Genomic DNA, 14,901 nt, shown 5'->3' on the forward strand with positions numbered 1-14,901 from the left:
GTTGATTTATCTTTGTTTACAGTCAAAGTTGGTAGCGCGCCTAAAAAAATTTGAATGCTCCCTGTGTCACCAAGATTTACATGTGGCAAAACAAGAAGTGTAGCAGAAATGAAATCCCATCTGAGGGGAAACACTAGTTTAATTTTAATTTGTTAGGGCAAACTCAGCTGTTGTCTGGGAGACTGCTTTGGTTCTACCACGGTTGAATGACATTATCCCCCAAATTCATAACACTAAACTAGACGTTTAACCCCAAAAGGGAGCATATTGTCAACCTTAGTTTCAATATGTGCTGTATATGTTAGGATGTCCATTGAAGCATGTAAAATACATATAAATAATGTGTCAGTGTATCTGAATGAAATATACCTGTACTGAGCGATATATATTTTGTATAGGCTTGAAATCCTTGAAGAAAGCTCTGAGGAAAGGAGAATATTTTCTGGCTGTAGAAAACAATTGTTTAGCTTGTTCGTTCATTTTGGGTGTGATTTTTTTATTTAATTTTTTCTTTTAGTGTGGTTGCATGGAAACATAGAATAAGAACCTTGTGACTCATTAATGTCACGGGCAACCCAGGTCATATATCCCATTTTTTAAATGCCTCTTAAAGGTAGTTAGCTCGCCTTCCTTACTGCCATTGGAAGGCTATCTCAGGATCTCATTCCTTTTGTGGTTAGAAACCTTCTTGTGATTTCCAGCTAAATCTTTTTCAGGGTCTACATAGATCTCTCGTTAAAGAAGGTTTCATAGCAGGGAACTGCCAAGAGTCTTTAATAATAATAAATTCCTTCATGAAACAGAATTCTTAGAGGCTCTTTAAGCATCCTCTATGCCATATATTAATCTAATGTTTACAGCACTAATATTGCCCCTAACTATATTAATCAGAAATGAAATGACTACAGTCAGTCTTGCAGGCTGATTTGTGTGAGCTCATCACACGTGGCAGAGCCAACTCCAGTGTATTTAATAAAGTTCTGGAAGAAGCAGCAGGAAGAGCTTGAGAGCTGCCTATGATGATACATTTATGGCACTGGAGCATTCATTTGAGAGCTGTTGTAGGACATACTGTTATCCTGTTGTCTACGTATCTGTATATTAATATCAAAGCTCAGTGTTAACAAATAGCATTAGTAAGAGCTGAGAGATTTAAAACGTGTCTAGAAGTAGACAGTTAGAAATCTATACAACTATCATTTTCTAGGCCACAGTGTGCTTAAGTGTTTTTGTGTTCGTGAAGTTGAGGAAAATTTTGAGAAATGAGTTCTAATTTGGGAGGCATTTGAAAGCCACTGAATCAGGACAGCATTTATTGCAGCTAAAAAGAAAAAAATAAAAAATAAATAAAAAAAAAACAAAACACTCTTATATAACTGAAATCACATTAGTCTATTGGGTAAGGCAGGGATTTTCACTACCAGTTCCTTTTCAGTGAAGTTAGACATCTGTTTCTGTAATGTCCTGACACTCCAGACTCAGGGGCACGCACGACTTAGATTTATTTGCCGCTTTTATACAGGGCCCATAGAGGAAATTAAAAATCTGATGAGAACAAGAAGAGGGAAACTGAATTTTTATCTGAATGGAAAATCTGTCCCTCTTCTCTCAGCTGATGGGGAGATTATTCTCTGCAGATCAAAGTAGAGCCATGTGTGGCATTTAACTTTTGATCTCTGACTAATGAGCTCTTTGCCTAAGGAATTTCCAGAATCTTAATCAAAAATCTTGTATGTGGAGGAGCACAAACAATCTCTGAAATGACATTTCAAATGTTTTCCAGAAACATGATGCCCAGTTCACAGTCATTCAGCTAGTAGGCATGCTTCGTGGGATCGCATCTGGCATGAAATATTTGTCAGATATGGGTTATGTCCACCGAGATCTAGCTGCTCGTAATATACTCATCAATAGTAACTTGGTGTGCAAAGTCTCAGATTTTGGTCTTTCTCGTGTATTGGAAGATGACCCAGAAGCTGCTTACACAACAAGGGTGAGTTTCTGTATTTATCCTTTTAAAATTACACTTTTTGTTGTGATAAAGTTGGTCTGAAAGCTAAGGAAGTCCCTGAGGCTTACACTCTTTGCTACGGAGGTTCTTCAGTATTCCTTGGCCACACGTGTTCAAGAAACCATAAAGTCACCACAGCTTTGTTTTTAAGTCTCAGAAAAGACAGAAGGCAAGAAAACATCCTGTTGGTAGATGAATTTCCTTGCAGTGCGCAAAATTCATGGCTTGGTTTCTTTTTGCTGTATGTATCAAGGAATGTATACCACAACTAGAGCCTAAGGTAGTTTGGTACACGGTGATGTAAGACTTGATGAATGCAAGTTTTGTCATACTGGTTATTCAACTCTTAAACAGTTAAAAACAACAAAAAACACTCAGATATAAAAAAATCTTTTTCTTTATGTTTTTATACCTTAGAGTATGATGCTATTTATGTCTTGATTGGAGCATGCTGAGATCATTGTTGTATAAAAGGTACATCACTCATACTTGGTGCTGTACCTCTAACTGAGGAAATACCTGAGTAAAAGAAAAAATAAGTCTTCTTTAAAATACCCTGTGCTTTCTTATATTCTATAGACAAAGTAGTACTCTTTGTTAGAGATGTAATGATGTCAGTTAGACTTCTAACTGTTTTGTTCCATCTGAGATAGAGAAGGTTTTGTCTGATAGAAAGCTGCTTGTTGGGTATCGTACTCAAGTAAAATTTATAATGAAGCCTAGCATCCGTTTTGTCTAAACTGTACAAAGCAAATTGGAGTAGAATGTATCAGCAGAATCTTGATATGGGTTTTCTAGGGTTTCCTTCATTCTTGATCACTGACAGGAACAAGCAGTTATTGCAGCAGTTTACTTGAAAAACAAATAAAGGTATCCTAGCTGTTTATCCTAGCTATATATGCATATATATATATATATTTATGTAAATTTATCATTCATACCTTCACAATTTATCATATATAAAGACACTGTTCTTTACTTGACTCTTCCGTCCTTTATCTGACTTCTGACAAGCTGTTGGATGTTGGTAGAAGTGTGCAATGTATACTGCTTTAGGAACTGTCCGCAGAGATCTCTCTCATGGTTAATATAAAGATACACTAATAGAAGAAAGCAGTTTTCATGTTCAGTATAGTTACAACATTCATAGTTAAATATTAATATAATGGAAGAGATCCTTAAGAGAAAATCACCTATAGTTCAATCACAGAGGTCTGTTGCCTTGTCAGATGCCCTCCCCCAGTATCTATGCTTGCAAGCTGAGGCAGTTAACCTGTGTCCTTTCACCACTGCCCAGTGGCAGATGATCAACATCCTCTTGAAAGCAGTCACTTACATGCATTGAAGTTTCTTTGCTCTTCACACATATCCCTCCATTCCTTTCTTTTCTAAACATTTTTTCCAACCCTAAAAATTCTTGCTGTTCTACTTCTGTCTATTCAAATGTGTTACTCAAAAGTTTATACAACAAATCTCTGCCACGCACATAGGAATCTCTCTTGTTTCTTACACGTGCGCTCCATGCGTGTCTCCATGGGTAAGGATTCCTCCCATCCCTAGCACAACTTAACCTCATGACAAATGCCTTTGCCAGGCATGAAAGGTATGCTCTCATGTTCCAAAATTCACCTGGGCATGCAAACGGATAGTTCAGTATGATTTAGTATGGGCATTTGGGGTCCTCACATTAAGACCTGAAGATACTTTTGAGTCCTAGTTAACTTATACAAAAAATTTGGAAAGGCAGACAAAAAACAGATCCCCAGCATGCTACATATCATAGAGCTTTTTAACTGAGGTGGATTTTGCTGTATATGGAGTACATATAAATGGCTTGCATCCCCAGGTGGACTAAGACAAACCAGGATGCTCAGCATCAGTGCTGCATCTAAGTTTCCTCTGGCCAAGTGCAGCATTGAAATTCTTTTCTTCTTCTCCTTCTGCCACCTATTTTCTAAGTCTAACTTCCTATTTACATTTAGATAATGAAGCGTGATGGAAAGAAACTATTTTGCAAAGTATATTCATTTGTGTTCTGTAAACTCCATCTGGCATTTATGGTGTATTTGCAAACTGCTGCAGGGAGATGCTCAGATAATTAAAACTTTCAAATACAACCTAGGACAATTGAATTTCCTTCAGAAACAGTCACTGAATATAACTCAGCCACATACTGGTTCTGAGAGAAGGACAAGGGTATTTGCTGTTTGTCTCTCTGCTCGAGTTTCTTTTGAAGTGAATTTTGTACACAGAACCAGACAGTTTGGACATTTGCATGTTTGGGCCCCAGCTTAAACAACTTCCATTCAAGCTTTCATAAGATATTAACTGGATGAATGTTACGTTGTTCTGTTCTCAAAAACTGTGTGTGATTTTTTTGCCTGAATGATATAAATTTTCCTTTTTCAATACATAATCTATAATATATTTCCACTGTTGTACAAGGACTCTGAAGCACAGTGAAAGATCATCCTTCCCACAGCCAGAGAGTTGGAAATAGACAATCTCTGAGGTCCGTTCCAACCCAAGCCATTCTATGATTCTCTGATTCCATGATATGAAATACGGAGAACTGGGATTTATAAGAAAACTTTGCTACCTGACAGGATCATATTTTAGCTCCTGAGTTACTGTCACTGCCTTCATACCTGAGAAGGCCCTCAGTAGCTTGAGGTCTGCCTGCTTACAGAAGCAGAAGCCAGCATCTGCAGCAAACCCACTAAATGTGCTGGAGGGGATGTACTGTAATTATCTCTGCTCTCCGTACCTATTCGATTTTAATTGAAAGGTCAAGGCTATATTAAAGTTTTCATTGTCAATTTGATCTTTTCTATTCTTATTATTTTTGGATGTCTGAATGACAAGTAGGTGGAACAGTATGAACAGAAATTAAATTTAAACCATCACACATATAGAAGGACTGTAATTATGTCTCTTAGGCGTATAATATTTGGGTAATCAGTAGATGAGTATAGACTATTTAAGTTCATCCTTGGGCACATCAGTGGTGTTCATGGCATTTCAGTGTATCTAGTTCCTATATTTGCATGCATAACTCACTTCTCCTTAAATCTGCATCACTCCAAAAGCATTGTGCTTTGGTGGCAAGTGTCCTGATAATGTGTACCCATATAACTGTGTCAGAGTAGGGTGGGCACAGTGAGGCACCACTCCTTGGCATGTTCTCTCTGCTGAGAACAGTTCTTTCACTGCACATTGTTGCAACTGCTGTTTGACAGGAGATATTTGTCCTGCATTTCCTTGGTATACAAAAACACAGTAATACAGACTTAGTCCTCCGAAGGGTCTGTCAAAAAAAGAAAGAAAAAAGAACATGACAAATTATCTTTCCTGATAAGTGTATAAGACAGAAGTGGTACTCTGTTATCACTTACCACTTGAGAAGCAGGGAGATTTAAGATAAAATATTAATTATCAAGGGCTGAAGCAGAAGGGTTCTGTAATTTTAAGGTGCTTATTAGTGTAAACTATGCTCATCTGACTCACATGAGACCATGTTGCTACGCCCCAGTAAGGTGTCCCTGAATTAATCCAAGTCCTAAGGTAATGAATTAATTCCAGGCTTTTACCTTCAGGTTTTCCTGCACTGTTGTTATAATTTTTCTGTTAGAATCATTTTTTTCTTGGTTCTGCTCTCCCCAGGCCTGTGGCTGAGCAGCCTGTAACAGTCATCCTGTACAAGTGATAAATCACAATGCTGGAAGGAGTACGAAGGCCTGGAAACAGCTGCCTTGCACCAGGCTCATGAGAAATAAAGCGAGAACTTCACTGGCTTGAGATGAATTAGAATGAACAGCCAGATACTGTAGGAATCACAGCTCCATTTCAAACCGTGAGAGTCTCACTCTGACCTGGGCTGCCAGGGATTTGGATCTGCAATAACAAACTCTGACCGTCTCTAATACTAAGGCTTTCTTTCTTCTAAAATTCAGGGAGCCTATCTAACCTCACATTAAGCATGTGCTTAAAGACAAAAAATATCAGAAATTTTTATTCATATTTAAACAATAATCAGTAAACCTATTACCACTAGATAATGATGTGTGCACATGTAAATTCCTTTTTATAAGCCTGTATCAAACAAATTTGGATTAACCTGTTTTCCTTGGCATATCTATGATGGTGGAGTTTTTTTTGTTTTTTTCTTATTTGTATTATAAGTTGTATGCTTCCCAACAATCCTAATTTTAAAGATAGGAGCTAATCACACTAGACCTTCAGATTTTGCTCTGGATGATAAGCAACATAGATATCATAGAATCCTAGAATGATTTGATTTGGAAGGGATCTTAAAAAACATCTAGTTTCAAATCCCCTACAATTGTCCACTCACCACCCTTATAGTAAAGAATTTCTTCCTAATATCTAACCTCAACATACCCTCTTTAGCTTCAAAATGTTACATCTTGTCCTATCACTATGCTTCCTGATAATGATTCCCTCCCATCTTCCCTGTAGGCCCCTTTTAAGTCTTGAAAAGATGCTGTAAGGCCTACTTGGAGCCTCCTCTTCCTTAGGCTAGATAACCCCAACTTTCTCAGCCTTTCTTCATAGGAGAGGTGCTCCAGCCATCTGACAATCTTCCTGGACCTCCTCTGGACTCTCTCCATCAGACCTATGTTAGGTGCACCAAGTGTGGACACAGTAATGCAGGTGAAGTCTCAAAAGACTGGTGAAGAGAGGGAAAGTCACCTCTTCTGACTTGCAGCCTCCACTTCTTTAATGCAGCCTGGGATACAGTCAGCTTTTGGAGCTGAGAGCACACACTGTTCACTCACATAAAGCTTTTCATCTACCCCAAGTCCTTCTCTACAGAGCTACTCTTCATCCACTCACCACAAAGCCTGTATTAATATTTGGGATTGCCCTGTGCCAGTACCTTGCTCTTGGCCATGTCACAAGGTTTGCATGGGTCCTCATCTCAAGCCCATCAAGATCCCTCTGGATGGCATCCCTTCCCTCCAGCATGTTAATCACATTGCTTAGCTTGGTACTTGCTGAGGGTGCACTCAATCCCACTGTCCATGTCATAATACTGGCCTCAGTACTGGCTGAGGAACATAACCTGTCATTGCTCTCCATATGGACATCGAGCCATTGTGCACAACTCTCTGAGTGCAACCATCGAGTCAATTCTTTATCTGTCAACTAGTCCATCCATCAAATCCATGTCTTCATTTTAGAGACAAGTATATAATGTGGGACAGCATCAAATGCTTTGCAGAAATTCAGGTAGATTACAACAGTTTCTCTTCCCTCATCCACCAACACTTTAGCCCCATTGTCAGATATGATTTGCTCATATTGAAACCATTAAGCACTATCAGGTAAAGAAGGCTAAATTGTATGAATGCCTATTGAGCATACAATACATAGCAAAAAAATATGAGTAGGATTTCTTAGTACTCATCACAGCAGTTTGGAGGTAAGAATCATTATATAAGTTTTAAATATAGAGTGACTGGGTCAAGGATGTACCAAACAAGAGAAAGGCAAAGAAAGGAGTCTAGTTTTCCTAGCTCCAACTCTGTGGTCTCTGAGAAAGTGTTTGGTTTAATTTGTGCAAAGATAATTCATGTTAGATAGCTATGATCCTGATAAAGAAAAAAAAATGAGGAGGTGATGAATGTCTAAAAAATATGTGCAATTCTTTAACATGATGGAGAGAAGCAGAGAAGGGATTTTCTAGAGCTGAGTGATCACCTGCTTTTGGAATCGCAATATAGACTTTTTAAATCACAGTAAGCCTTAACATTTTCATAGGTAATAGTGACAGAAAAGCATGCATTTAGGTTGATATGAATCTTTGGATTTCCTACATATATCAATACTTGAACATCTGTTAAAATGTACATGTTGCGTAGTCCTTTGGGAAGAATTGTTTTTATGTTTAAACACTTGTGTATATAAAACATACTTACTAGAACTTGCTGTTTCCTGTTCTCACTCCTGAATTATTCATGATATAAGTCATCAAAGTCCCCTTTTAAACAAAGAAAAGATTGACATTTTTATGATAAATTGTAGAGTAGAATAGCAAAATTGTAGTATGCTCAGTGACAGTTGATTTTTAGCTACGTTACCACTTTCCTTATTTTACTCTTGTTTATGGAAATGCTGCGTGTATCTGTCGATTTGTATACAATTACAGTTAAGACTTAGCAAAGAAAATGTAATTCCTTGTAATGGAGTATAGGGTTGATGTACTTTCACTTTTTACTAAAACTAACAAAGCCAGAAGAACCTTGTTTCATTGATGTAATAATCTTTCTTACCCAGCGTTAAAACAGTCCCAAAATGCTTGGAGACTAATTAGCATCATTTAGTGTAAATTATTTTCCCCAACTGTATAAATTACTTTTCTTATTAATGAAAGACCTTCTATCAAATATGATATTTCCCTTCATTGCACAAAGTTCTCATGTTCTAGCCACAAATACATTTTTCTATGAGACATCTGACAGTTATTCCTCTAAGAATCAGCAAGGAAGGTTCCATTTCACATTTTAACACAAAATTGAAAAAGTGAGCCTGAAAGCACCCATGGAAATTCAAATTTTGCAAGTAGGATTCTGAGTACTCCAAAGTGACACTTTGATGTTCTGCACAACCAGCCATTATGCCAGTGTAAGAAAAAGAGCACCACTGTTCCTCTCCAACCAAGCACCAGTGTTGTTCTCCTGTATGACCTACTGCTTGTGCAGCCTTTCTGCAGTGCTCCAAGTCTGCTCAGATTTGCAGATGAATTTGTGAGCCTGTGGGATGAGTTGGAGATACTTGTCTTCGAAGCTGTTTCTATTTGTGGTGTTGAAGTTTTATTCCTGTAAGCTTAGGATCATAGAATCGTAGGATGGCTTGGGTTGGAAGGGATCTTAATGATCATCTACTTCCAAGCCCCCTGCCATGGGCAGGGTTGCCACTGACTAGATCAGGTTGACTTTCTCCATAGTATTCATGTTCCTTATTGTGTGAGATGTGGGAGGAGAGAAAAACAAAGTTGTCTACTAGTACACATAGGAAAAAAGGCTGAAAAAGTGGAACAGAGATCTTTATCATCTCTGAATCATAAAGGGCAAATGGATTTGTTGTTAAAGTACCATGATATGAGAGAGCTTTACTCATTTCTTAGCTGTGCCTTGAACTCACTGAGGGATTCAGGACCTTTGTAAAATGCACGGTGTTGTTTTTCAATAGAGTATGAGAAAAACAAAATCATTTTTATGCTCTCAGTACTGTCATACAGCAGTTCTGGGAATTACGAATAACATATAATGAATAGAAAGTTGAATGTACTTTTCTTGACTAAAGCACATTTTATTATAGATTTTGAAGTCTGAAACAGAGAGACATCAGGATCTCCAACCTGGCTTCTGTAATGAAACAGTGGTTTGAAATACCCATATGTAATTACTGTGTCCTATTTGCTGGTCCACAAGCAATGTGGAAATCAGTCTTTACCTAACTGTAAGGGTTATGTATGAAATGAAGGTTTGCTTTTTGGTTAAGGTAAGGAGTCTGTTAAATAGGATGAGATCCATACAGATCTGTATGCCAGATTAGATCCCATCTCTGACCTTTGCCAAGCTTCTAAGACATATCTGGTGACATTTTAGAGTTCTGAATTGCAGGCTGAGTAAACTGCACCTGTGTTGCCTGTATTTAAGCTAATTTATACAGAAATTAGAGACACTTAGGTGCCAAAATGAGCTGTATTTAGGTTTCTAATGAACACTTAATGTCCACATTTCTACTAACCAAGGTAGTTAAAATAAAGCTGATGAGTTTATGCCTGCCTTCAGTGCAGGTACACATATATTATTTTTGTGCTTTAACTCTTGCTGGTTATTCAGTGGGAATAATAGAACTCCCTTCCTTCACAGGTATAGCGGAGGTTTCAGAGGTGTGTTAAATAGTTACAGTCTAAGGTGAAATCTTAAGAAAATATCCCTGGATATGTTGTACATCCCTTGGAACTGTCATAGTTTGTTGTATTCAAATATATTCACTCCAGACCCACCTTAAGTAGGAAATTTTGCACTGCTGTCATGTATGAATTTCTTTTCTCACATGTGATCCACCATTCAGAGTCTGAGAGTCCTCTGATATAGCTGGCACTATTGGAAACTGGCTCTTTTCTCTAATTTTCATATTGCAGAAACTCAGCCTGAGGCATTTTACTAATCCCACCTATGGCACCAAATGGTGACCATAATCAGAGAAAGCAGCTCCTGGAATTACAATATTAATTATAACAATAGTTTTAATTCTTTTCATGTGTAAATCATTTAAAGATGGCTTGCCTCTCTTGTGACTGAAAAAGAATGTTTAAAACCACTTCCCCAGATATTTTTGTTCTCTCCTTCCTGCACAAACAACCCCACCCAAATCTTTATCTGTGACTGTCTTCTGGCTTGAAGAGGGTGATTTGTGTGTAGTGCCTTCTGCAGTTGGAGGCTTGGGTAAGTGAAACAGCAACTCTGGGGCCCATTGATTTTCTTAATTGTCCTAGGAAACATGGAGTCTTTCCTGCAGGTTTCATGCTAAAAGGGAGTTCACTTGAAATGTCACATCGGAAGCCAAATCCAGACCATTTTGCACTGATACAATAGTAATCTCAGAGATTCATTTAAAGTAATCAATCACGCAAAATTCTATTCATTGTATTACAGTCATTTTGTTGTTGTTGCTTACTTTTACTGCTAGGGGGGCAAGATTCCCATCCGATGGACGTCACCAGAAGCCATTGCATACCGGAAGTTCACATCAGCCAGTGATGCGTGGAGCTATGGGATTGTCCTCTGGGAGGTGATGTCTTATGGAGAAAGGCCGTACTGGGAGATGTCCAACCAAGACGTAAGTATGCTGTTATCTGAGTTATGCTTTCAAACAGAGGATCAGGCTGTGAAAGTAAGCGAAGCATAATGAAACCAGGTGGCTCTGAGTTTTTGACATTGACATTGAAGAAGATGTAGAAATGAAAATTTCTCCATCTCTCAGGCCAGGAATAAGTTCTAATGAGCTTATTGAAAAGCTTATATATTTTTAGCAAGGTATTTTAGACTTCTGAAGGAGAATTTTATCACTGGTGATTTTCTGCAGGGTGATTTAAACAGTTTCACCACAGTGGTGTCACTGCCTTTTACATTCCTTAGCTTATTGTTAGAAAACTCTCTTGAATATCTGTTGAGGCTCTTTGGTTCCACTTTTATAATACTGCATAGAAGCTTTCAGTAAATGTCAAATACGCAGAATGAGTTGCTCTTGAAGCTTGCGAAAAATAAAAATACAGTATTTCTACTAAAAGTTTAGTGAAACCAAAATATTTCTGGAAGTAATTAAAGGATAAAGTAGAGTAGTAGAGTGATTTTATTAGAAGACTTCAAATGCAGGCTTCTTTGCAACATTAGTAAACTATCCAAGTCTGTAATCCAAATGATTAATGTATCTCTCCCAGTATTTCTTAAGAAGCATAATAATTTCCAAGTAAGATTTTTGTTATATCTATTTTTTGTGGGTTTTTTTGTTGTTGTTGTTGCCATAAGAATCCTAGTTTTATTCCATGAGAGATACGAACCAAATCTTCTGATGTACAGTCACTAGTGCACATAGATTTTCCCAAGAGATGATATTTTTAGTGCTAGATTCAAAAATGTCAGTAGCATAGCTGGAGACATACTTTGTAATGCTACTTTATACTAAACAAGAAAAAAAAGAAGAAAAGTTTTCTTTCAAATTAGTACCTGTGGAATACAAGTCTGCAGCAAGCTATGTGTATCTTTTAATTAGTCATGAAGGCTTTTCAATTGTTGGTGGAGTTTAATTAATTGTGTTACATAAGCTGATATACTAGTGGGATGCTTTTCTGTAATAACTGTTCACACTAAAATGAGAAACAGAAATATTAACCTATTTCTTTGTATTGGCTGCTTTAATAATGGACTTTTTTATTATTCCTGTTCTAACTCAGATTTTTCCTGTTTTTTTAATAACTGATCCAGAAAAAAATAAAAAACAAAACAGAACAAAAAAACCTGAGAGGATAACAAAATATTTCCTTATTGTTTTCTACTTTCAATGTGTTGTTTTCTTGACCTATAATGTAGAGTATACAGTAGGACTGATCAATAGGTATTATACATTATGAAAAGTTTATATTAGAAAGTGTAAATATTGGGCTAAATTTTGTTTTGTCATGTGGTGGTTTTGATTTCATTGGCCTTGTATCTAGACAGCTGATAAAAGAACTGGGGATACAATTCATAGCAGGAAGCATTGAGTTACCTTGTGGTAAGTTTTTAAAGTATTTTCTGGCTCTATGAGATCAATTACAGACTCATTTCTCAACATGACCTTCTGCCTACCAATGCAGTCTCCTATGAGAAGGTTGGTTGGTCTTCTGCTGCATGCAGCATCCACTGGAGAGTATGGGACACACCTGTTTGTAAGGATGGTCAGACAAGTGACATTCAAGACCTATTGCATTTTGGCATATTTAAGCAGGCAGCTTACTAACTATAGCTTTTATTTATGGATTTAGTTCAATCAAATGTGAGTTTTGGAGATCCTTTTTAGACTCTCACCTTCCTCAAAGTCATATACTGTATCTTAACTCTCCCACAGCCCTGTCTGCATGCCTAATTTACTGCCTGGTTTACTTTGCAGATAAACCAAGAGCATTGCACTGCAAGACAATTAGTGAATAAACACAATTGTTTAAACATCGAATGTCCATGTTAATGTGGTTCACAGAACTGATAAAAACAAGTTGATGCAAGTGCCTTCAAGTTCTCAAAAACTTTTATCCTTGTGCAGGTAATTAAAGCCGTTGATGAAGGGTATCGCTTGCCACCTCCTATGGACTGCCCAGCTGCCTTGTATCAGCTGATGCTGGACTGCTGGCAGAAAGACAGAAACAACAGACCCAAGTTTGAGCAGATTGTCAGCATCCTGGATAAGCTGATCCGTAATCCCAGCAGTCTGAAAATAATCACCAATGCGGCAGCAAGGTGACATATTAGATTCTACATTGCACATGAATAAATGTCTTTGATTTCTTTTTCTTCCATAACTAGAATTTTTTTCATTTCTTTACCCACATCTTCATTTTCTAACCATAGATACTTTGTCTTAAAGAGGACAGAGAGCTTTCTATCTGTCCATTTGGGAGAACTGTTTGACATTACCTTTGTCATTGCTGCTGTTTTTATTAATGATGCATTATTATTCAAATTTTGCAAAGCTAGTATGATGTGGTTATGAAACCCACAGGACTGAGCAGAGATTTGTGAGAGAGACAGAGATGAAAGATTTGGTCATTGTGTAAATATTCCTTTTTTCTCTTCTAACCTTGGATGTTGCTTTAAATGATTAGTGTTTCATAAGTCACAGCTAGCCATGTTCCTAAGTATCTTTCAGAATTGGATCCAAACACATGCCATACACTCTTACACTCTGCACTGACAAGTTACTTTAATCATATCAGTAACCTTTTTGCTTTCCGTAGGACTCACGGTCTTAAAGATGCACTTACATTCACTGGTTGATATATGCCTTAGCTAGGAATTATTTCCAATCCATGCAGCATGCAGTGTTCCTAATTGCATTAAAAACATTCATTTATAATCCTGGTTATTCAACACATTCTGGAACATCTCTATGATGAAATAAGAATTACTGAGAGAAAGTGAAGAGTGTTTTGACACCTAAGGGGGATGTGGTGAAATAAGATCTTTGGTTTAGTAGACTTTAAGTGAATTGGTTTATATAATGCGCAAAACATCATACTTTTACTTTAGTGATCTGAAGAGATGTGAAATTATTTTTAGTACAAATGCTTATGAAGAATTCTCCATCCACAAAGCAGACTGTCAGGGGGAAATCCATGCTGATTCTCTGCTCCTTCAGGTCTTCAAGGGCTGTTTCAGGGCAAGATAACAGATTCTGCCATGAGGCGAGCTTTACAAATGGAGACGACAAATCACTCTTCCCAGACCTTTGCTTCTGGCACAGCCCACTTCTCACTGCAGACTAGCAGGAAAGCAGGAAGCAGAGATAAGACAGCACAGCTAGCAGAGCTGCACTGGCGCTGTGGGCCACTAGGCGAGCTGCGTGGACCTCACTTTCTTTTTCATGTGTCTGGTGTTGCTTGTGGCTGGCTGTCCTGGTCACTGCTGCCACTCCCAAGGCATCAGAAAGAAAGCAGAGATGGGAGGAAGAAGGACTTGCTAATGGGCTTTGCTATTAGAAATACTTGAGAGAAGTCCTCTAGCACGGTAATTACATTTCATAATTTAATTGGTGAGCATCTAAAGTGCATTAAATCAGCATGCTTACCAGAGTGGTTATTTCTGTTACCTGCTAGGTGACTGGTTAGAAAAAAAAAGGGGGGGGGGAGGGGGGGGAGGGGGAGGAGCTTTTTAAAGCATTATCTTCTCTGTGAAGCAGATTTATTCTAAACATCCTGCAGCCCCATTTGCTAAATGGTTGATGCAAACATCTATTTTTTTACAGATACACTAAAGTGGTCTGCTGGGTTAGAAGAGCAAGGAGTCATGACTGTCATATTTTGGTTTGTGGGTTTGATTGTAGAAAGTGATGCCTGTGTATTTTGCATTTCAAACAAAAGCACAGTGTTCCCTATTTACTGTCCTCCCTGTGAGGCAGATGAACCACAGCAGAGTGGAAAACAGTATTAACTGTCATTTCCAGCTACCAGTTCAGAGCAAGTAAAAGCTGCTACCCTCTAGTGAAGCCCGCATTCAGTCTGAGTACTGCACTGGAGCACTGCATTCTTGCTTTTCCAAGCAGCTGAGCCCCTCTCCTCCTCTGCAGCACCTCACTTGCTGCTGACAGACCCGGTGGTAGGATCC

The 14,901-nt window shown here is 38.0% G+C and overlaps 1 protein-coding gene across 4 annotated transcripts in view; it reads left to right on the plus strand.

Annotated features, from left to right (window-relative positions):
* EPHA3 (EPH receptor A3) overlaps positions 1 to 14,901 on the plus strand; it is a 221,216-nt gene that overhangs the window by 189,710 nt on the left and 16,605 nt on the right. For all 4 annotated transcript variants that reach the window (NM_205430.3, XM_015295857.4, XM_040669158.2 and 1 more), the window contains 3 exons: positions 1,784 to 1,993; positions 10,736 to 10,885; positions 12,845 to 13,038. In NM_205430.3, coding sequence (NP_990761.2) covers positions 1,784 to 1,993; positions 10,736 to 10,885; positions 12,845 to 13,038 — 554 coding nt within the window. The remainder of the gene's footprint in view (positions 1 to 1,783; positions 1,994 to 10,735; positions 10,886 to 12,844; positions 13,039 to 14,901) is intronic.

The sequence above is a fragment of the Gallus gallus genome, chromosome 1 (assembly GCF_016699485.2).
Source record: "Gallus gallus isolate bGalGal1 chromosome 1, bGalGal1.mat.broiler.GRCg7b, whole genome shotgun sequence".
In the NCBI taxonomy this organism is placed as follows: domain Eukaryota; kingdom Metazoa; phylum Chordata; class Aves; order Galliformes; family Phasianidae; genus Gallus; species Gallus gallus.